This window comes from Diabrotica virgifera, chromosome 5 (assembly GCF_917563875.1).
Source record: "Diabrotica virgifera virgifera chromosome 5, PGI_DIABVI_V3a".
Lineage (NCBI taxonomy): Eukaryota > Metazoa > Arthropoda > Insecta > Coleoptera > Chrysomelidae > Diabrotica > Diabrotica virgifera.
Window position 1 is genome coordinate 232,704,072 of NC_065447.1, and position 24,095 is coordinate 232,728,166.

The 24,095-nt window shown below is 32.5% G+C and overlaps 2 protein-coding genes across 3 annotated transcripts in view; one reads left to right on the forward strand and one right to left on the reverse strand.

Moving 5' to 3' along the window:
- The window catches only part of LOC126884724 (calcyphosin-like protein), an 86,307-nt gene extending 84,072 nt beyond the window's left edge, over positions 1–2,235 (reverse strand). The window contains exon 1 of the mRNA XM_050650853.1: positions 2,123–2,235. The gene's annotated coding sequence lies outside the window, so the exon portion shown is untranslated. The remainder of the gene's footprint in view (positions 1–2,122) is intronic.
- Positions 2,236–10,281: 8,046 nt separating this feature from the next.
- Positions 10,282–24,095, forward strand: part of LOC126884726 (dystrophin) — a 95,400-nt gene continuing 81,586 nt past the window's right edge. Inside the window, exons 1-3 of one of the 2 annotated variants that reach the window (XM_050650855.1) lie at positions 10,282–10,751; positions 18,647–18,907; positions 21,071–21,415. In XM_050650855.1, the coding sequence (XP_050506812.1) occupies positions 18,656–18,907; positions 21,071–21,415 (597 nt within the window). In that variant the 5' untranslated portion in view covers positions 10,282–10,751; positions 18,647–18,655. The remainder of the gene's footprint in view (positions 10,752–18,646; positions 18,908–21,070; positions 21,416–24,095) is intronic. The other variant, XM_050650856.1, reaches the window with a different exon arrangement.

The window sequence follows — 24,095 nt, forward strand, 5'->3', positions numbered from 1 at the left end:
AGAATATTTTTTTATTGCGAACGATTTTTTTATTATTCTGAGCAAAAAAGGTTTCTTGTGATTTTTCTCTAAAATTGATTGTTGTCGAGTTATACGCTCTGAGCTTCGCTGGTGTCGCTCCTGGCGGATTACTAATTCAACTTTTACCGGTAATTTTTAAATTTATTATTTGTATGTTATCGCTTAATATTTACAACGCTAAAAAGTAATTAAATTGTAATAGATTTTTTTAAGATTTTGCTAATTATTTTGACGTTCTATTGATGAAATATTAATTTCTTACTTCGGATACTTTCACAATTATCGTGTAGATGGCGCTAGATTAATTTATAATTACATATTACGGAACATTAAAAAATCGTAAATTCAGTATTTAAAACGTAAGTATATTTAAGGTAAAAATATATACCACAGCTTTGACCAACTAATATTTTTTATAATTAATGTTTTTAATTTTAATTTTAAATTAATCATTTTGACATTTATGTCAAATTTCCGGTAAACGTTTACAGACTTGCCACTACTGGCGCTCGCGAATTTATAAATATCCCCTCTACGTACGAGCTCACAGCGTATATGGCCATTTTCGCGTTTTTCAAATTATAAATCGGGGATAATTCGACAACAATCAATTTAAAAAAAAAATCACAAGAGACATTTTTTTCTCAGAATGTCCCAAATTATTTAAAAAAAATTGGTTCGAAGTGAAAAAATTATTTTTGTGAATTTGTTTAAAAAAAATTGTTTAATACAATTTTTCGACCACGTCACCGCCCGGTACCCTGTGAATATGTTATAAGGACCTCGTTTTGAGTGAGTTTCTGCAAAAAAAATGGAATCGGAATAATTTCACTAACGGGGGCGACGATAAATCCTGGACTATAGCGATAATTATTAATAACTAAAAATAACAGCTTTCTAATAAAACAATGACAAAAATCTCTTCGGGATCTTGAAGAAGGGATTTGAAACTTGATTTGGTGACTTTTTGAATTTCATAATAATAATGTTTAATCGAGTTATTAAGCCTTGAATATGGCCATTTTCGCATTTTTCAAATTTTTAATCGCATATAACTCGACAACAATCAATTTTAGAGAAAAATGATAAGAAACCTTTTTTGCTCACAATAAGCCAATTTATCTAAAAAAAATTTGTTCGAAATGAAAAAATTATTTTTGTGAATTTGTTTAAAAAAATTGTTTAAACAATTTTTCGACCACGGCACCGCCGGCACCCTGTGGATATGTTATAAGGACCTCTTTTTGAGTAAGTTTGTGTAAAAAATCGAATCGGAATAATTTCGCTAGCGGGGGCGACGATACTGCCCGGTCTACCAGCTTTTCTAATATGAATAAACAAATTTTCTCCGGCCAGTAGCAAAAAAGTTATTCTAATTGTTTATAACAAACTGAAATGGTTTTACAATTAAGTTTTACAATATTGGAAATCATTTTTTTCACTTATTTTAAATTATTTTTATAGACTAACTCTGTTGCTTATGCTATCCTTAGAATTATTGTAGTTCATTTTTTCTGACTGTGATTGCAAAAAAGTTGTTTGAGATAAACAAATTGAATAACTTTTGACTATTACATGATCAATCTGAAATTTTAACCACATTTTTAACACTATAAAAACCAACTGTATACACAATAACAAGGTTGTAATTTTATTTTTACAATCGTTTTACAATTATTTATTAAAACTGAAAAATTCTTGGAAATATTACATTTTTCTAAGCAACGAATTAGTAAATTAACATTTTAAAGCTTTAAACGTGTTTTATCAAATACTTAGGTACCTACCTAGACGAAAATAGTTCTTAAAATTGTGCATTTTTAGCCCTAAATGGTTATAATAATTCATAATGGGAGATCAACGCTAATATATGTAGTGTCGGCTCTAAAATTGATGGAGTTGGAGGTGGACTATGTAGGGAAACCAAAACTGAGCCGTAGTGAAAGCCTAGATAATCACTGTACATACTATATTTCAAGCAAAAATGTATGCTATATTGATGCTAACTTTCTATACAGCACTTCCGTTTCTGTTGAGGTTCTAGTAGAAGTTCTTGTTTATAGTATAATGTGGGTAGATACAGATGAAATTGTATACTTACATAAAAGTTGTTACAAAGCCTACAGACGCTACCACACTTTTTTAAAACGTAGTTTTTTATACAAACACTACCTATAACTGTAGGATATATTGTAGATATTATGTCTATACCTACGTATTTATTTTAGTTATTCATAATATGGTTCTTAATGTTGTAAGATAACCTGCGGTTTTACTTCCTTTTTACATAATATAACCGATTTCCCACAAACTTAGGTATGTGTTGGGGGAGACTAGTTTTTTTAATACAGCGATGTAATCAATTACATATTATACAGGGTGTCCAGAAACTCTACCGACAAACGAAGACAGGAGATTCTTCAGATAATTTTAAGACAATTTAGCTCAATTCATCTAGTCCGAAAATGCTTCGTAAGGGAGCTAGAGCTCTTTGAAAATGGCGTCTTGTAATTAGTTTTTCTTAAATACCTCCAAAACGCTTCAATTTAGAAAAACGAAAATCGGTACGTATATTTATCTTCCAGAGATAAATCGATTCCATTTACTGCCAATTTCTAGTACCGATCATACGCGTCCGTTTTGGGTAGGGTAACGGTTATCTTATAACATAACTTGTTTGTCTTTAACTTTTAAGCATTTTTGACACTCGATTAATAAATTGTGAGGTATTCTAGTACTAAAAGGTATTCTTGGTTTAAGTCGATAGGACACACGGTTTTCTAGAAAAATCGATTTGAAAATTTTTCGTTTTTTTGACTTGAATAAAAATTTAAATAAATTTTCAAAAAAAAAATGGTGTATTTTACCAACTTAAAGCAAGAGTAACTTTTAGTACTAGAATACCTCATAACTTAATAAGCTCGAGTCAAAAATGCTTAAAAATTAAAGACAAAAATGTTATGCGATAAAATAACCGTTGACCTACCCAAAACGGACGCATATGACCTGTACTAGAAATTCGCAATTAATGAAATCGATTCGTCTCTGAAATGTAAATAAACGTACCAGTTTTCGGATTTCAAAACAGTTTTTTTTTTAAATTTTTTTTGAAAATTCAACAAAAGAAAAATTTTAAAATCTATTTTTCTGTGTATTCTATCGACCTAAAACAAGAGTACCTTTTAGTTGTATAATACCTCACAATTTAATAATCCAGAGTCAAAAATTTTTAAAAATTAAAGATAAAAAAGTTATGCGATAAAATAACTGTTGCCCTACCCAAAACGGACGTCTATGACCGGTACTAGAAATTCGCAATGCATGGAGTCGATTTATCTCTGAAAGATAAATATGTTTAGCAATTTTCGTTTTTCTAAATTGAAGAGTTCTGGAGGTATGTAAGAAAAACTAATTACAAGACACCATTTTCAAAGAGCTCTAGCTCCCTTAGGAAGCATTTTTGGACCAGGTGAATTTGGTTAAATTGTCTTAAAATTATCTGAGGAATCTCCTGTATTCGTTTGTCGGTAGAGTTTCTGGACACCCTGTATAAATTATAAGGAAATAAAGTAAAGGACTACTTAGGTATACCTACCATGCTGTGACTCAACAATAATGCCTAACTAAAAATAAAGATAAAATAAATATTATAAGCCGAATATTAGGTTAGAGCATGAGTTCAATATGGATGTTGCATATCCAACAATTTAAAATAAAAGTAAATTACTTTGAATATGAATTCTTGTTTTTCTCTTTAAAAGTCAGTTTTTCGTATACGCTACAACATACCTATCTCATCTTCACGGAAACTTAAACAGCAATGTCAAATCAAAAACTAGAGTAGATACCGCAGGATGGTTAACCCAACATAAGACTTTTCGTAGTGGCATCTGCTGTTGGAATTACTAAAATAGGTATTTTAGAAATAAAGAATATACCCATGCCTTTATTTCTGAAAGATAGGGGTATTTTTAAATATTTCCTATCATAAAAATTTCATATTCTCTAGATTTGTTCTTCTCTAGTTGTGTGTTGTGTGAGGAATCTTGTGTTTTTCCCTACAACTCTCTTTCTAAACACAGACGAAGAAATCGAAGATATTAAGGGGTCCGCAAAAACGGATGTCATGACAGGACAGGAGACTTCAACGCACAAGTGAATGCATAGACACAACTTAGTACAGACTACAGCGAAAGTTTACTAAAATGCTGCGAACAGAGAAACAAGATAAAATTCATTTCAGACGATTCCACAAAGATCAGTCCAAATCCAAGAATGAACCACTATAAATGATGGACCTGTTCATCGCCAAAAGAGTAGTGGTGGACAGGATACACCTCACTACAAATTCAGTTCAGATCACAAACCGGTTAACCAGTTATGTCCTTCATTTGGTCCGTCCATTGTATTGGAGATCTTCCTGTGAATCTTTTGCTCGCTACGTTGCCTTCAACTATAATTCATTACTTGTTCTCTTTATCTAGTTATATGTCATTTTATAATATGTAGTACATATTTATTGAATTATTTATGCGATATACCTACGGTCCATGGTATGCGCAACATTCTACAGTAGACTAGACCCACATTTCAAATCGATTTTTGAATGTCCATGTTTCTGAAGCGTATCTGGCGATAGAATATATTAATGCTCGAAAAAGGCATAATGTTCAGTTTTGCAATGTCAGTGTTCTTCAATATTTTTGTGAGTTTGACCAACGAATATAGACTCATATGCATCCATATTCGTTGGTTTGAGTATTTCCGATCTGACCATTGTGACGCGTCGATGCATCTCGTCTTCGTACCTTCCAGTTTAGTGATGACGGAGTCTAATAATTAAACTGTCTGACCACTTCGTACCTTAAATGTCGAGTGGACCCGCATAATTAACAAATAAAAAACAAGGTCTAAGTCTAAATAATTTAGATTATTGAAATAAGCCACAATAATTCGTTAAAACCTTGAAAGTAAAACTTAAATTAGGCACTTGTCACCGAGTTATCAAGCTTCGAGAATTAGTCCAAGTAATGAAGCTTAAAATAGGACAGAACCTAGCAATGTTTACAGAATGAATCGATTTGCTAGAAAATTTGAGAATAAGTACCTAGTGGATATTCCAAGGATCAAAATCTATATAAGGCCAAAAGGCTTCGAAAGGTTATTTAATTCACAAGAACATGGTTTTAAAAAAAAATTTTCTAGTGCAAAAATTGAGTGAGCTATTGACAATTAAACTTCTAATAACATGCAAAAACCAAACTTTACCGACCCTTTCAAAGTCACCTCTTTTTGCGACAGAGGATTTTAAAAGGATTTAATATTAACAACCTTATAGATCTTATAAAGACCTACAAAATTATTTTTTAACAAACTTTCTAGGATAAAAAATAAAAAAGTTACGATTAAAAAATCAATATATTTTTTTGAAAATAAAAAAAGGAAAAAAAAACAATTGGAAGCATAATAATGTAAGTTAGCGGTGTTTTTAGGCATTGGCCTTATTTATCTTTTACCATGGGGTGAAGTAGTGGAAATGGATGCAATCAGAAGGTCATTACGTATATCCAGAAGAGAACATATCAGAAATGAAGACATTAAAAATCGAATGGGAATAGAAGGAACAATAATGACAGATATAGAGAGAAGACAACTGATCTGGTATGGACACGTAAACAGAATGAATGACGAGAGACTTCCAAAACAATGTCTGGAATGGCAACCTCCTGAACATCGGAAGCGAGGGAGACCGAAAGTTAATTGGAACACCGGCATCCGGAAAGCGATGAGCGCGCGAGACCTCAGGGATGACCTGTGGCAAAATAGGAAGGAATGGAATTTGGGAATCGGACAACGCCGCAAGACGTTCTAAACCGATCATATATATATACCATGGGGGTGGTTGCCACCTCATGTCGGGGGTGGAAATTTTTTATTTTATTTTGACCGCAAAGTTGGTAAAAACATTCATTCTAAGCAAAAAACGTTCTATACATTTTTTTGATAAAATTAATAGTTTTCGATTTATTCGCTACCGAAAGTCTTAGTTTTATATCGAAAAAAACAATGTTTTAACCAGTTTTCTGCTAATAACTCAAAAAGTTTTCGTTTAATCAAAAGAACTTTACTTAACAAAAATGTACTTTTAAAAAATTAAACAAAACCGTTTTTTTTTTAATTTTCTTTAAGACCAATAGTAATCGAGTTATACTTTATTATATGTTAGCTCTTCTTCGTCAAATGCTAAATATTGTAGTTTCAAAGTCAAAAGACGGGAAAACTATGCATTTTTCAAGAATAACCTGTTTAAACTAATTTAAAGTATTTAAAAATATCTATCTCCTGAAATAAAAAAGTAGTCTATAGCTCAAAAATTAAGTGACTTATAATAAAAAGAATGTCAGTCCCTATTTTTTCAGCAAAAATGTGATCGGAAACTTCCCCTACTCACCACCCTAATTAAAATTAGTTATTGACCTTATTTGGTCTTCTTTATTTATGTATTATTAATAGGTTCTAGAGGTTTGACCGGCTTATAATGATTGGTTTTTAAAAAATGGAGTTAAAAGCGAATAACGAATTTTTGTAGTTTGGTAAAAATGCCGTTTTCTTCATCATAGAAAGATTAGCATTAGAGATACGAAAAAATATTTAAATATAAAATTGTAGGTTATTTAATTCATAAGAACATGGTTTTAAAAAAATTTTTTCTACTGCAAAAATTGAGTGAGCTATTGACAATTAAACTTCTAATAACATGCAAAAACCAAACTTTACCGACCCTTTCAAAGTCACCTCTTTTTGCGACAGAGGGTTTTAAAAGGATTTAATATTAACAACCTTATAGATCTTATAAAGACCTACAAAATTATTTTTAACAAACTTTCTAGGATAAAAAATAAAAAAGTTACGGTTAAAAAATCAATATATTTTTTTGAAAATAAAAAAAGGAAAAAACCAATTGGAAGCATAATAATGTAAGTTAGCGGTGTTTTTAGGCATTGGCCTTATTTATTCTTCTTTATTTATGCATTATTAATAGTTCCAGAAGTTTGACTGGCTTAGAATGATTAGTTTTTAAAAAACTGGAGTTAAAAACGAATACCGAATTTTTGTAGTTTGGTAAAAAATGCCATTTTCTTTAGAATAGAAAGATTAGCATCAGAGATACGAAAAAATGTTTAAATATTAAATTGTAGGTTATTTAATTCCCAAGAACTTGGTTTAAAAGAATTTTTCTACGGCAAAAATTGAGTGAATCGTAAATGAGTATAATATCGAAAAACATTGATTTTTCGATATAAAACTAACACTTTCGATAGCGAATAAATCGAAAACTATTAATTTTATCAAAAAAATGCATAGAACATAAAAATATAATAAAAAATTTCCCCGAGATGGGGTGGCAACCACCCCCATGGTAAAAGCGCCTTTCGGCATCATATAGATTTTGATCCTTGGACTATCCACTACTTATTCTCAAATTTTCAAGCAAATCGATCAATTCTGTAAAAATTGCGAGGTGAAAAGCTTCGGTTCTTGGACTAAATGCGTATTTTTCCATTTTTCAGATTTTTTCCTGGTGGGACCGGTACTCACCCTCACCGGAGGGACCGCAGGCGTTCGGATACAATTAGCGTCTCTTTTGTAAAGACAACGAAGTCAACTTTACTAAGTAACAAGACATTTAATCAATACACACACTACACATTTCACTATCGGATTGTGAAATCAACCATACCATGCCATTAGTTGTCGAGGCATAAGCTAAATTAACTTAGGTATAACTCGAAATCTACCAATTTTTGAAAAAAAAATTTAAAAGAAAAGGTTTTTGTTTAAAATGACCCAAAAACTCTAAAAAAATATTTTTTGGAGCAAAAAAGGTTATATTTTGAATTTGTTTAAAAAAATTGTTTAAACAATTTCTGGCCCAAAAATTTCGACCGGAATCCTTCTGGGCCCGGATTACGTACACTCGATACGCATCGTATCCGCCATGTTTTACTGTAGCGCCTTATGGGAAAACATGACGGATACGATGCGTATCGAGTGTACGTAATCCGGGCCCTGATTTATTTAAAGGGGACATTTTTTAACAGGAATCCGTAACAGCGCCGGTTTAACCAGGGGTCTTTTGGGGGCTGTAGCACCGGGCGGTTGAAGATTCCTGGGCGGTACGCGCGAAGCGCGTGCTGTTCAGAAATTATATGGTTATGGTAAAATAAAATTTGCATACAAATCCACATGATTGTTCCACTACTGGTACTATTGTCAGAATATTATCCATTTTTAAATGATCATATTAATAAACGAACAAATTTAGGTAAGGGCAAAACGTCATATCTATCAAAAGATAATAATACATGGGATTACTGAATATTTTGTCCAATCGAGTCATTGATGAAATTGTTAGGCAAATTAAGGCAAACAAACACTATTTTATAAGCGTAGATTCAACACCTGACATAACACACCATGACCAACTTACAGTGATTTTGAAGATATTGTAACAATAAAGGGAATCCCATGGAAAGATTCGTGGGATTTTGTAAAAATACTGGGCACAGCTCACAAGAACTTGAGGAAACAGTTATTGGAATGTTAGAGTCTTTGAAATTAGATATTAAGCACTGTAGAGACCAGTCTTGCGACAATGTCAGTAATATGAGTGGCAAGTATTCTGGTTTGCAAGCACGTATTAAAAATTACAATGGTTTAGCTCTCTTTGTGCTGTGTGCTGTTCACTCTTTAAATTTGGTTGTTCAAAATGCAGCAGATTGTTGTTTGGAAGCAACACCTTTTTTATGTTGGTACAAGCTATCTACAATTTTTTCTCCGTGTCTTCATACGTGAGGGAGTTATTGTCTTGTGCAGTAAAGGATTCGCCTGAGTCGGGGCAGACATTGTTACCTAAAAGAGTGAATACAACCCGTCGTTGGTCTTCTCGTTTTGATGCCGTAAAAGCATTAAAAAGAAATTACGGTTTGATTGAAATGTTAACGGATATAAATAAGAAAAATGTAGTAAGAGTTGAAGCAGCTTCTCTATCGAAAAAACTTGATTTGTTGGAAAACAGAATAATTTTATCATTCTGGATTGACGTTTTACAAAGGGTTAATGAGGTGAATAAAGCAGTATATAAGGAAAATATGGATTTAAGCATAACCGCTTATCTGGTATCATCTTTAGCAGATTACTTTGATTTCTTACGTGATCGTTTTGATCACACCGAGGCCTTATAGGAATGTTGTTAACAAGGAACGAAAATTATGCTGAGACGAGGATTATCAAAGAAAATTTCAATTAGGAGAAAAGAATTCGGAGGCAAGTTTAAGCCAAAAAAAGTGAGAATACAATTTGATGTTATAAATATTGTTCAAGGGCATTTGAATTTTTGTTTAAACTAAAAACTATGGAAGATGAAGATATTTTCAAATCGGCAACAGAATTACAACAAAAATACAAGGAGGACTTGGGCGAGTATTTTCTCCAAGACTGTGTTCATTTGTTAACGTCTCTTCCCCAATTAAAAATGTACACTTTAGAATCGGTACAGGTTTTGTACGCAAATAAATTATTATCTCAAAAAAGGGTAAAGACCTACTAAAGAGATGCAATTTCCCTAGAAAATTTGAACTCCTTAGCAGTTTTATCCATTAACGAGGACCTGCTAAATGAATTAAATAAATGATATCGAAAACTTCGCTTCAGTAAAAGCAAGAAAATAAGCATTTCAATAGTAAAGGTATTTCATTACCTATCTCATGTTAGACCAAACATTAATACCTGTTTGAATGTTAATAGGTACATTTTTATTTTACTTTTTGAAGTTCGCCCTTAATTTTTTTCTTGTATTTTGTTAGTATTCATTTAAGTGATAAAGCAAAAAAAAATTGTGATTGTTTTCCATATTTTAATAAACTTGTATTCAAAATATGTTTCGTTGAATTGAAATAAAGTTAAGAAATATTTTTGAGCCTGGGCGTAGCATCTGTATCAGCACCGGGCGGCAGACTGTGTTAAACCGGCACTGATCCGTAAAGAAACCGAATCAGAATTTTTTTCATACGGGAGCGGTCTCACAAAATGGACTATTCAGTTGTTTTAAGACTTTCTTCATCCTAATATATGCAACATGTTAAACAGTACAGCAGATCGTGTGTTGCGTGGTTACTAAGAATAAATTTTTCCAGTTGCCTAGCAACGTTAATACATCATACAAACAATAATATCCAAACAATATTAAAAATAAACACAATATTTTGCAATATTATGTCTGTGCTAAAAATATTAGTTGTGAAACGATTAAAAATAACGTGCTGAAAAGTAGATTATCGGAAAACTATTCCATTTAGGCCTTCCAAGATGATACCGAACACCCGGCAACGCTGTTCTAATTTATTTTTATGTACAAACAATTTCTGTCATTAATTGAGGTTAATTTGGAGCTCCCTTTCATCTAGCTCTTCACGCAATTAATCATGACTGAAAATTACACGCTCTTCCCGATTTTAACATCCAGTGATATGAAAAATCTGACCAGGTGCGCGGTCATCAACCTGCATTGATCTGTGGTAAAGACCTGAAGAAGACTTCCGTGGTGTGTCGCCCTTAAAAGGCAGCTTATTATTTTAATATTTAAATATGAAAATAAGTCCCTGGCCCTGGCATATAAGGAGTGTAAGTGATGCTTTCCTGGATATGGAGTAGGAAACATCGATTATAAGGTAAATATTCAAGCTTTCCTTTATATGTAAGTCAAGAATGCTTGTGAAAGGTTAGGAGATGAATTCTTTGAATTAGAACTCTTTTCAAGTAGGGATACAAGTATTAAGAAAATAACAGAATATAGTATCATTTTTTATTCATAAATATATAGATATAGATACCTAACCAATATAATTGTAAAACTGCCACTGCATTTATTTGTTTAAAGAAATATTTTAAATTTAAGTTAAGTACAACAGTTACATATATGCAATGACGGCTTTAAAACGAGATGGTTAAACCATTCTAAAAAAATGTTCAGTGAATATAAATTAATTTGATAGTTGTGTCAATAGGTAAGAAAATATGATCTTCAAAAAATTTTATCAAAATCTTTTAAAAGATCCATTTAACATTTTCTTTAATGTTTCTTCTTTTCTTTTATGTATATTTTTACCTCCTTATTCCACCATGGTATCAGTTTCTCTTTCCTATTATTTCTTGTGGTACCACATACTAGTTTTTTTTGTATTTAAGTATCATAGCATTTTTAAATGTTTTTCATTTTCATTCTTTTTGTTCTATTTCTGTCATTTCCCCTTCTTTGTCCATTTCATTCTCTTACTTACAAACTTATTCCTCTTCACTCCATGCGGAGCATAGGGCATCAACTGTCTGTCTTCATTTGTCCTTTGCACTGATCTTTATTTCTGCCCAGGTTTTCCCAATAGCATTAATTTCTTTCTCGACACTTCTTTTCTGCGTTTCTACGGGTCTACCTGGTCTTCTCTTTCCATGTGGTGTGTATTCTAAGCCTTGCCTCTCTATGTCTGTGTCAGGTCTCCTTAGTGTGTGCGCCACCAAACTCCATTTCCTTTTGCATATTTTCTTAGATATAGGTTCCTGGTTAGTTCTTGTCCATAACTTTTCCTAAGAATCTTTCTTAAACATTTATTTATCTGCTTCTGTCCCATACATTTTCATGACACTTTTTAAGTTTCTGCTCCTTATAGTAGCAGTCTTCACGTTGCTGTTGAATAATCATATCTTGATTTTACTTGTCATCTGACGTGAAGACCACATTTTCCTTAGCATGTTGAATGTGTTTTGAGCTGTTCCTAGTATCTGTTTTATGTCCTCCTCCATCCCTCCTTTGTTGTTTAAAATACTGCTCAAGTAGTTAAATTTCTCTACCGTTTCTAATTCGGTGCCTCCCAGTGATATTCCTATTTCTCTTTGTGTATATTATCTTAGTTTTTCTGATGTTTATGTTAAGTCTGACCTTCTTCCCTGTCTTTGCTACTTTTTCAGTTTTGCATTGCATGTGTTGTCTTTTTCTTTTAAAAGGCATATTTATATCATCTGCAAATTCCATGTCCTTAAGTTAGTAAAAAACATTCCATCTCATTCCAGTCTTATTACCTTGGACATGATCCAGTCGATTACTATCAGGAATTAGGTCGAAGAAAGCCTTGCCTTACTCCTGTACCAATATTTATTTGTTCTGTTAACTTCCCTTCGTGGACTATGCGTGCTGTGGATCCTTCGTAGAACAGTTTTATAATTGTGATATACTTGGAAGGCATTCTGTATTTCTCTAGTAATCTCCATAAGGCTGATCAACACGATCAAATGCTTTCTCGAAGTCTATAAAGTTCACATATCGTCGGTGATGTGACAATAGCTCCTATCTGCTTTTTCATGAATTTTGTAAGGACTTCAATTTTTTTTAGGGTAATTTCCTGTTTTCATATGTAAGTTTTAACATGTTTTTTTGTAAATAAAAAGTTGAATTTACTACAAAACAAGTAAAAAAAATATCATATGAAAACAGGAAGTGACCCTAGAAAAAGTTTGAAGTCTCTCTTACAAAATTCATGAAAAAGCAGATAGGAGGTATTGTCACATCACTGACGATATAGCTTATTCTATCACTCTATTGATGGCTCTAAAATGGTTCTCATCATACCCGTCTTTGTGCCCGGAATCCAGCTTGGATTTCTCTTATAACTTTATCAACTTCCTTCTTCATTCTTTGAAGCATGATTTGGGTCATTATTTTGCTTGTTGTGCATAGCATTTCCTTCCTAACTCCTCCTTATATCTGATCTTCATGGTTTTTTCCCTTGGTTTAGGTATTTTAATTATTTCGTTGTATTTCTTATTCTTGTCTTCTGTGCTTTTTATTTTTTCTATTCCTTCTTTGTCAAATGTAGTTTCCAGTAGGTAGTGATTACTACATATTTCATAGCTTCTTCTCACCATTACATACAGCACCTCTCTGTTTTTTGCATTGTAGTTTAGTCAATAATTGATTGTTCGTTTCTTGATATGACTTCTCTTGGGATTTTATATTATATGTTTGTGTTGGAATGGTGTATCTATTCATAATCATCGTGTTATTATGTTATTGCGCGGTCATCAACCTGCATTGGTCTGTGGTAAAGACCTGAACAAGACTTCTGTGGTGTGTCGCCCTTAAAAGGAAGCTTATTATTTTAATATTTAAATATGAAAATAAGTCTCTGGCCGTGGCATATAAGGAGTGTAAGTGATGCTTTCCTGAATATGGAGTAGAAAACATTGATTTTAAGGTAAATCTTGAAGATTCCCTTTATAGATATATCATAGGTGCTTGTAAAAGGTTAGGAGATGAATTCTTTGAATTAGAGCTAACAGTTTTAGGAAACTATAATTCCTATGTGTATTTTCTAGTAGAGATACACGTATTACCAAAAAATTTATCATTTTTTATTCATATAAATATAGATAACCAATATAACTGCAAAACTACCTCTGCATTTATTTGTTTAAGTTGAACAAAAGCAATGAAGACTTTAAAATACAACGGTAAAATAAAATAAACTATTGTAAAAAATGTACAGTGAATATACATTAATTTTAATAAATATTTACAGGTTAATTTTTTCCAACAAGTAGTTGAGGACCAGAAATATTAGAGAGCAGTATACAAAACATAGTGAGATCCTTGTGCATGCATCATGCATCGCATTTAGAGAGAAGTTATATTGAGAGGCTTTTCCATATTTGAATAGTTAAATTTATCAACCCTCTGGTTTTGTTTAAATGCAACAAATCTTAAGAATTTGTGTTGAACTCTCTTAATAGCTTGAATATGGGTGTTATAGTGAGGAGATCAAACACATAAACAGTAATCTAGGTGGGGCCTCACAAGTGAACCATACAATATTTTTAGGGATAGGTTATTTAGAAAGTCTTTAGCACAACGTTTGATAAATCTTTAAAGTTGATGTGATTTTGAGACAACAGATGAGATATGGGGGGTGTAGGATAAGCTAGAATCGAGCACAACACCTAGGTCTTTTATCTGAGATACAGAGTATAAAGGGCAAATATTAATAGTTTAGATAAATATGATTTGTAGGAGTTCTATTCCGACCAAAAACCATTAAATGACACTTTTTGACATTAAGCTCCATTCTGTTGCTGTGACACCAATAGATCAACCGATCCAAATCAGATTGTAATTTTTGATAGTCAGCATCATTCTCAATTTTCAAATATAATTTTAAATCCTAAGCAAACATTAGGAAAGAAATCAAAGAGGAAACAGGAGGCAATATAAATAACATAGATATTGAATATAAGGGGTCCCAAATGTGACCCTTGTGGTACTCCTGAAAGTACCTTAATCTCAAACGATTGAAAACCCTGAACACATACTATTTGTATTCTTTCGGTTAGATAGCATAACAACCATTCTAAAAGTTCACCCAGGCCCAGGACCCAAGATACCCAGACTTCCCAACTTATTGATTAAAATCTTGTGATTTACCCAGCCAAACGCCTTTGTAAGGTCTGTGTATACAGCATGAACCTGGAAGCCATCTTCAAGAGATTCCATAAGGAAGATGGTAAATGTCATTAAATTAAGTTCAGTGGAGGGGCTAGAGAGAAATCCAAATTTCTGGTCAATAAAACAGCCTTTTAAACTTGCTGACAAATAGTCATCACAGACAAGGCTCTCAAAAACTTTGGGAATACAACTTAAAATGCTAATCGGCTGATAATTGTTCACATGGGGATATTATCTCCAGATTTTAATATTGGGGTAATAAAGCTAGTTTTCCAGTAGGCTGTCTTTAATGACAGGTAACAAAAATCAATCTTCATAGATAGACGTAGGGAATTGTAAAATGACACAGTATTTGCACTTTGCATGCAGAATTAAGTAATACAAGAATTATGTTTAACTATAGAACATTTTGCTATCATATTCTCTCTATTGACAATTTATATTTGTAACTTGTGAATCCTGAGAATAAAGCTTTTTCTATTCTATTCTATTCCATTCTATTATATTCTATTGTAAATCTTAAACCCGCTAAACCTTAGCATTTCTAGGTTTGTTCACAATTTTTCATCATCATCAGATGGCACTACAGTTCTTTATGCACATTGGCCCGAAAATATCCTCCTCTAACCAATTTATCAATTATACAAAAAGCTTTAAATTAAAATTAATTATGTAGATTTAATTGAATGAAATAATAGTTAGGGTTAAAGTATTTGCATTTTTTTAAGTTTCCTATTTTATTACTTTTATATCATAATTAAACTACACCTGTTTTCCGATTTGAGTGATTTTTTTAGTATGTTAGAGCCTTATTATTTAAGAAAATCGATGTAATAATATTGTTACTAGGCAGGTCAAAGTCATTGTATACCGGGTGTAACAATCATACCGTATTTTTTCCTTAAAGTTCGGAATACCCTGTGGAATATTCTAGCGTATATAAAATATTTAAATTAAAACTCAATTGTAGTCTTAGGCTTTCTTACCGTTTTGTTTTTTGATTCATACGCTTATCTTCGATAACAAAAGAGATATGTACTTTTATATTACAACTGAGGTATGCTATTTGGTCTTGATCAAAATCATTCCAAATCTCGAGAGCTACTGTTTCTACCTCTCGTAAGGTTCTAGATGGTGGCAAACACTGTCGTGGTCTTCTGCCAATTATTTTTTTATTTATTCATCAACGGGATAAACCCAATACATACAAAATACAATAAAGCAGAGCTTTCGTCATAAAAAAGAAGATATAAAAATTAGATACACGTAAAACTACAACTATAAAACACAAACATAAAAAATAAAAAAGAATATAAATTATTTTCAACTGATGAAGACAACTGATTCAATTACAACAGTTAAACCTATTTAATTTTTTTTTTCAAATTGAAAATTCAAGACGCCCGCGTTCTTGTTTAATAGAGGAAATTGTGAAGAACCAAACAGATCTATTAGATGACTAAACTTGTTTCCATACAGGGTCAATCTACTAATTGGTGCATATTGACCATAATCTGTAGCATGCCGTTGTTCTTTGAATATTTGTGGATTTCGTGTCAATCTAGCAGGTATATTAAAGCACACAAGACTTATCAATTCTTCGGAGTTAATAGCACCAGAGATAATTTTGCGAAGATAACAAATATCCAACATGACTCTTCTACGTTCAAGAGTTTGTAAATTTAATCTCATTAATATATTGTCCTAAGTATAATTTTTAACTGTTAAATCCATCTTAAAAGCTGCAAAAAAAATTTGTTTTGAACCTTTTCAATATTTAGGATTTGTTATGCATAACTAGGTGACCAGGCAATAGAAACATATTCAATAATTGATCTCACGATACTGCAATATAAGATTTTTATTGTGTGAATTGACAAATTTTTTGATGAACGTAATACAAAACCAAACATCTTAAATGCCTTCGAAACAGTATGGTCAATGTGAGAGTAAAATGTTAATTTACAATCAAATATACCTAAATCCCGAATTTCGTTCACACGTGTGACAGGAGTATTAATAATAAAATATTGATGGTGAATAGGCGAATGGGATCTAGCAAAAGTTATTAAAAAGCATTTATTAATATTAAGTTCCATATCATTTCTACCACACCACTTATAAAAATCATTTACTTGTGACTGAAGCTGAGAAATGTTATCCTCATTTTTGACACTCTTATATATTTTAACATCATCAGCAAACATTAAAAAGTTAACTTCCTTAAAAATAGAGTGAACATCATTCAAGAACAAATTAAATAAAAGGGGGCCACAGTGGGAACCTTGCGGTACTCCAGGTGTAGTTGTAAAAGCATTAGAAAGAAAACATCCTGTTTTTACACATAAACTTCGATTAGGCAGGATCAAAGAGACTTCCAGAAATACCATATGCTGTAAGTTTTGCAAGTAAGATATGATTGACCCTATCAAATGCTTTAGAAAAGTCAGTATAGATGGAATCTACTTGTAGCTTGTTTTCCAAAGCAATAACAATGTCATTCTGATAAAGAAGTAAGTTAGTTACTGTAGATTTACCCTGTACAAAACCATGCTCTTCATTCACCAGAATACTACTGAATTCACAAGTAAGCTGCTTAGTAACTAAATAATCTAATAATTTTGGAACTGCTGATAAAGTACAAACTGCTCTGTAGTTTTCAACATTTGACTTTGAACCAGATTTAAATATAGGTTTTACGTAACTACGTTTCCAGCAATCAGGGAAAACCCCTTCTTGCAAAGATTTATTGAAGACGAACGACGAAATGGTATACATTTTTAATTTATTGAAGAGTATATACAATGGCTTAGATATAGTACAAACACATTGTTTTAATAGATAGTTAGGAATGCCATCAGGGCCAAAATTTAGTTTAGGAGACAAATTGTGAATACACTCAAAAATATAATAGTATTAATGTTAACAGAGCATGAACTCATGTTACCAGCATTTTCAAATTGATATTGTGTATTACCACAAATTATGTACCACAAATGCTCGATCAGGTTAAGATCTGGACTATGCGATGGCCAATTCAAAGTCCGAAGATTTACCTGCTGTAAATATTCGGTTACAGTTCGTGAACGTGAGGTCTTGCATTATCGTGCATTAGCAAAAATTTGTTACCAATATAAGGAGCCGATAGCATGATAGCTAAGTCTTTCGCTATGTAAGATCACTGCTTGAACACACTCATCAAATTCCTTGTAGGAATTTCCACCAAACAGCAAAAAAATACGGACTTAATTGAGACTTTAAATAATAAATCTACTAATTTTCACAAAAAACCAGACACTTTTTGACTGTTAACAATTTGACATCCATTAAATTATTAATTTCTCATAGCCTACTTTAGGCTTGTTTATTAAACTAAGCCGAAAATGAGGATTTATTGATGAAAAACATGGCTAGTTGTTAACGTACCTAACTTTTTTATTATCCAACATAAGCAAATGAATAAAAAAAGACAATGTTAATAAAGCCTATGGCTACAATTGGATCGATTATTGTTGATAGGGGGTAAGCGCCATTTTCTACTTTTCGAGCTACAGTAAAAAACTCATCTCTCTTTCTTTATCCGCGTCATTTGGTGTTGAAAGGAAGCAAGTACTAATGCACTGCATGGATATAGTTTATACTGCGAAACTACATTTAACACCAAATGACGAGCATATAGAAAGAGAGAAGGGTTTTTTACTATTACTCGAAAAGTTGAAAATGGTGCTTACCCCCTTTCAACAATAAACGATTCAATTGAGTTTTAATTTCAATATTTTATATATGCTAGAATATTCCACATGGCGTTCCGAACTGTAAAGAAAAAATACAGTATGATTGTTACACCCGGTATAAAATGACATTTACCTGCTTAGTAACATTATTATTACAGCGATATTTTTAAAGAATAAGGCTATAACATACTAAAAAAATCACTCAAATCGGACAACAGGTTTAGGAAATTTGAGACGTCTAATGTGTATAATTCATCGATTGAGTCTATTTTTTGCTCTCACTGCTGTATTCTGTAAATTGTAAGTTTTAATTTTACTTAAAAAATAAAATTTTTGTTTTTAGTAAACTACAATGCATAAAAAAGAAGAAAACTTTGACCAGAAAAAACTGGACCTGGAAGTATGGCTCCAAAAGATGGAATCCAGACTGGCTGGTATGGCCCCGGTGGGCCATACAGCTGATGTACTGGAGGTTCAGCTAAGAGAGCAAAAAGGCTTGCATGCTGAATTGCATCAGTTCAAGTCCCAAATAGAGAATTTTCAACACTTAACACAGCGATTGATCACTGCCCATCAACATGAAGACACCAGCAGATATAAAAAGGTGAGACTTGGAACTTCTTTGTTATGATTTTTATTTTATGTATAATTATGGTGTATCTTTAGTTGTGATGGTTGTCTGTATGTACAAAAACTCTTGAATAAAATGTCCTACAACCTTTAAACTTGGCACATAGATTCCTACTGGTCCAAGGAAAAAGATAATTTGGTGTGAATATGTTAAAGGTGGCTCCCACTAGTTTGGCGGCTATTCTCATTTTAAATAAGAATCTGGTAGATTTATTTTGGAAACTATCCAAATTGCATTTAGGGTGCTATGAATATTCACAGTGAGTTTTGGTTTGCATTTTTTTCTTTATTTTTGGTACATGGGTGTATTTCATTTGTATATCATACTTAACTAAAAAATAGTCTGTACACCTAGTCAATTCACCTAGTCCGAAAACGCTTCCTAATGGAGCTAGAGCTCTTTGAAGATGACGCCTTCTAATTCGTTTTTTAAATACCATCGTTTCTATTTAGAAAAACAAAAACTGGTATGCTTGTTTATCTTTCAGAGATGAATCGATTCAATCATTACCAATTTATGTTTATGGTCATGGGTGGATAGGTCAACGGTTAACTTTTTTGTCTTTAACTTTTAAGCATTTTTGACACTAGATTATTAAATTGTGAGATATTCTAGTACCTACTAAAAGGTACTCTTGCATTAAGTCGGTAGGATAAACCGTTTTCTAGAAACATTAATTTGAAAAATTTTCATTTTTTGAATTTGAAAAAAACTTTAAAAAAACGATGTATTTTACCGACTTAAAGCTAGAGTACCTTTTAGTACTAGAATACCTCACAATTTAATAATCTAGTGTCAAAAATGTTTAAAACTTAAAGACAAAAAAGTTTGCAATAAAATAACCGTTGACCTACCCAAGACGGACGCTTATGACTGGTACTAAAAATTCGCAATTGATGGAATCGATTCATCTCTGGACGACAAATAAGCGTACTAGTTTTCGTTTTTCTAAATAGAAGCGTTCTGGAGGTATTTAAAGAAACTAATTACAAGGCTCCATTTTCAAAGAGCTCTAGCTCCCTTAGGAGTTCCCATTTTCGGACTGAGTGAATTGATTTAAATTGTCTTAAAATTATCAGTAGCAATTGCACGAGAGCTCTAAAATTATCGATTTGTTTCCCGAGTGACACTTTGACAGTTTTAATTGCATGACCCGAAGGGGAGTGAAATTATGTCAAGTGTGTCGAGGGCAACAAGTTGATAATAATTTTAGAGATCAAGAGTAATTCGCTGAGATTATTGCATGAATAAAACTGTCTTTTTAAATAATTTTAACTAATATTTTATTGATATTTTCACCCGAATATTTGCTAAGCCTGTTTCTTGGTGTTCTCTGTGACAAGTTGTAAAACATTAATTGTCATTAATGTCACTGAATGTTCATTTTTGCGTAATAACGAAGGGCATCTAACGTAATGCTTGACGATGAAATAATCAGAGGAATTTCTGGTCTTCGTTTGTCATGGGAGTTTCTGGACACCCTGTATTATCTAGCACAGATGCTAGAGTTTTCAGCAATTCATTTTTATCCTCTACTTCATATTTCTAATATAACTATGACTTGATTTAAGTACGTTAATTTCTAGAGTAATTATTCAACATAAAAACAGCAGGTAAATATTTTAAAGTTTTTTGTCCATTTTTGATGTATCGCAATAGCTACTCCTGATTTTTCTCGTTCACTTTTATCCACTGCACTGTAAAATAGAAGATATTCGTCTTTTATTTGGTTACCATGACCATTTTTTGGTTTTGCTTAATACTGTGATATCCATTTTGTACTTTGGAAAGATTATTGATTATGAAAGAAGGTCTGTTTCTTTCGTGTTTGGTCCTTGAATATTGCATCAACCAGTGTTCATTTGCCTTTCTCATGATCCCAAGATCCAGTGGCGCAACCAGGGGGGTTTTGGAGGTTGTACCTCCCCGTTTGGATGTAATTTGAGCTCTATACGCTTAACACCATTATGGGTATTCCAAGGTTTTGCTGACAAATCAAGTTGTAACCCCCCCTTAGGATCATCCTGGTTACGCCGTTGCCAAGATCTCAGATTCACAAAGTTTTGATTCCAACCTTATTTTGATACACACCTTCGTAACCCTAAACCTGCTATATTAGTGTATTTTTCTTTGTAGGCAGCGGAATACATCAACCAACACTACCTCCGTCTCGATGCGTGCATCATCAACCGTGGCAAACTCCTCCATTCCGCCCTGAGCTCCCTCCAGAATCTCGACAGGTCTCTCGATAAGTTTCTCGGGTGGCTCAGCGAAGCGGAGAGCGTGGTGGAAACGTTGGAAGGTGACAACGAGTCGAGAAGAGCTACCCTTCAACTCAAGGAATTACAAGCTGATATTGAGCTACAAGCACAAACACATCACGCGCTTCGGAACTCCAGTTTGGCTTTGCTAGGGACGCTTGCAGCTGAAGATGCTCTAATGTTGCAGCTTAGAGGTGACGAGATGGAGAGAAGATGGCAGGTAATAACAATATAAACTATTATGGTAGAGTTATTGAAATATTATAAGACAAGTTATAAGAAAATAAGTATTGTATACACTTCTCCAAGAAATTAACGCATCACCTTAAAAATTGGTCATTTTTAATGTCTCGAATTTCCTAAAGCTGTTGTCCGATTTAAGTGATTTTTTTTAACATGTTATACGCCGTGAGCTTTGCTGGTATCGCCAATTAGCGGATTATTAATGCAACTTATGCTGGGAATGTTTAAATTTATTATTTAATTTTTATCGTGTAATATTTACACCGCAAAGAATTAAATTTTAATCAATGGTTAATATCAGTAAATACAAAGTTTATGATTCATTAGGATTATTTTTTAAAAATTTTGCTAATCATTTTGACGTTCTATTGATGAAACATTAGTTTCCTTCTTTATTACTTCGGATACTTTCACAATTGTCAAGTAGATGGCGCTTAGATTAATAGATTAATTATATTAAAAAATGTTACAAAAAACCAAATTTCAGTATTTAAAATGTAAGTAGGTATATTTAAGGTAAAAACATATACCGCAGCTTTGACCAACTAATATTTTTCCTATTAATGTTTTTAATATCAATGTTTTAATCACTTTTAGGAAGCTCTCATACCAAAAGCGATATCCGAACGATATTTGTAACAGGCAACATCCCATATAGTCCAGACTGTATCGTCGCCCCCGTTAGGTAAATTATTCCGATCATTTTTTTTTTGCACAAACGTTTTTCTTAAAAAGAGGTCCTTATAACAAATACACAGAGTGCCGGGAGGTGCCGCGGTCGGAAAATTGTTTAAACAATTTTTTTTTAAACAAATTCAAAAAATCAATTTTTTCACTTCGTACCAATTTTTTTTAGATTCTTTGGAATATTATGAGCAAAAAGGGTCTCTTATGAATTTTCTCTAAAATTAATTGTTGTCGAGTTATACGCGATTTAAAATTGGAAAAACGCGAAAATGGTCATTTTCAAGGCTTTAACTCTGTTAGGAATTATTATTATGAAAGTCAGAAAAAGACTAAATCAAAGTTTAAAGCACCCCCTACATGATCCTGAAGAAATTTGTGTCAATAATTTATTACTAAACTGTTATTTTTAACTATTAGCGCTAACAGCGTATGGAGGCGGCCGTCAATGTGAGTGCGAGTAAGATGCACCATTGGTTGCCGGAATGGTGCATCTCTTTCCCACTCACATTGACGGCCGCCTCAATACGCTGTTAGCGCTGATTAATTAAAAATAACAGCTTAGTAATACATTAATGACACAAATTTCTGCAAGATCATGTAGGGAGGGGGGGATTTAAACTTTTATTTAGTCACTTTTTGACTTTCATAATAATAATTTATAACCGAGTCATTAAGCCTTGAAAATGGTCATTTTGGCGTTATATATATCTTAGCTTAGCTATATCTTAATCTTAGCTTTGATTCCAGGCCATACTGGAGTAAAGGGGAATACAGAGGCTGATAAATTGGCAAATATAGTCAAGACTTTAAACATTTCTGCAGACATTGAAATATATAAATTTCACTTTTTACCTTTTATTAAACACAAAATTGTAAATGAGTTTAAAGTTGAATGGACAAAACAGTTTAAAACTAAAGTGATTTTTCTACAAACCCTTGGTTCCACAAATTCACATTTGGGGATCGAAGGCACTTGACATCAATTATTAGAATGCGTTTGGGTCAATGCCTCATACCAGATCATTATTGGTTTAAAATCAATTGTAGTGATACTCCTTTTTGTGAATGTGGACAAAAGTATAACTCATATGTTACTGAATATGTTACAAAATAAATCAACTTGACCTGTATCAGGAACTTGTTAATACAGGAAGTCCAACCCCCATTTCAATATAAAATTGTCTACATAATATTAATGACCAAATCTTAAGAAGGATCAATCAAATTAAAATATAAAATAGTTATTTGACAATCATAATACAATGAATTTAACGAAGGGAATATGGAAAAATCCAGACCCCTTGAAAAGAGTATTCCCTTCCAATTGCAGTCTAAATACGAGAACTGGCCAAGTACCTAAGAAGTGGAGGCCAAGAAACTAAAAGGAGAAGAAGTGATTTTGGCGTTTTTCAAATTTTAAATCGCGTATAACTCGAAAACAATCAATTTTAGAGAAAAATCACAAGAGACCTTTTTTGTCCATAATGACCCAAAGAATATAAAAAATTTACGAAGTGAAAAAATTGATTTTTTGAATTTGTTTAAAAAAAATTGTTTAAACTATTTTCCGACCGCGGCACCTCCCGGCACCCTGTGGATTTATTATGAGGACGTCTTTTTCAGTAAGTTTGTGCAAAAGAAAACGAATCCGAATAATTTACCTAACGGGACCAACAATACAGCATGGTCTAATAAATATCTGCGGTTAATTTATGTCTTCAATGCACTTAAACTACCTAGAATTCTTTAAAAGCTCGTTCGGGATCGGATTCTCAAAAAAGGGCAGTAGAGTGTGCTGTGTGCCAAAGGCCCAGATGTGTGTATTTGGGATTGAGGGCGTACAATAAGAGGGATAATAGGGCATTATAATTTTTGATATAATAGGTTTATTGGTCAATTATAGGTCAATTTTTTACAATAATTTGTTTACTTACGTAATAAACTTAAAAAAGTCTTAAAAGCATAGACAT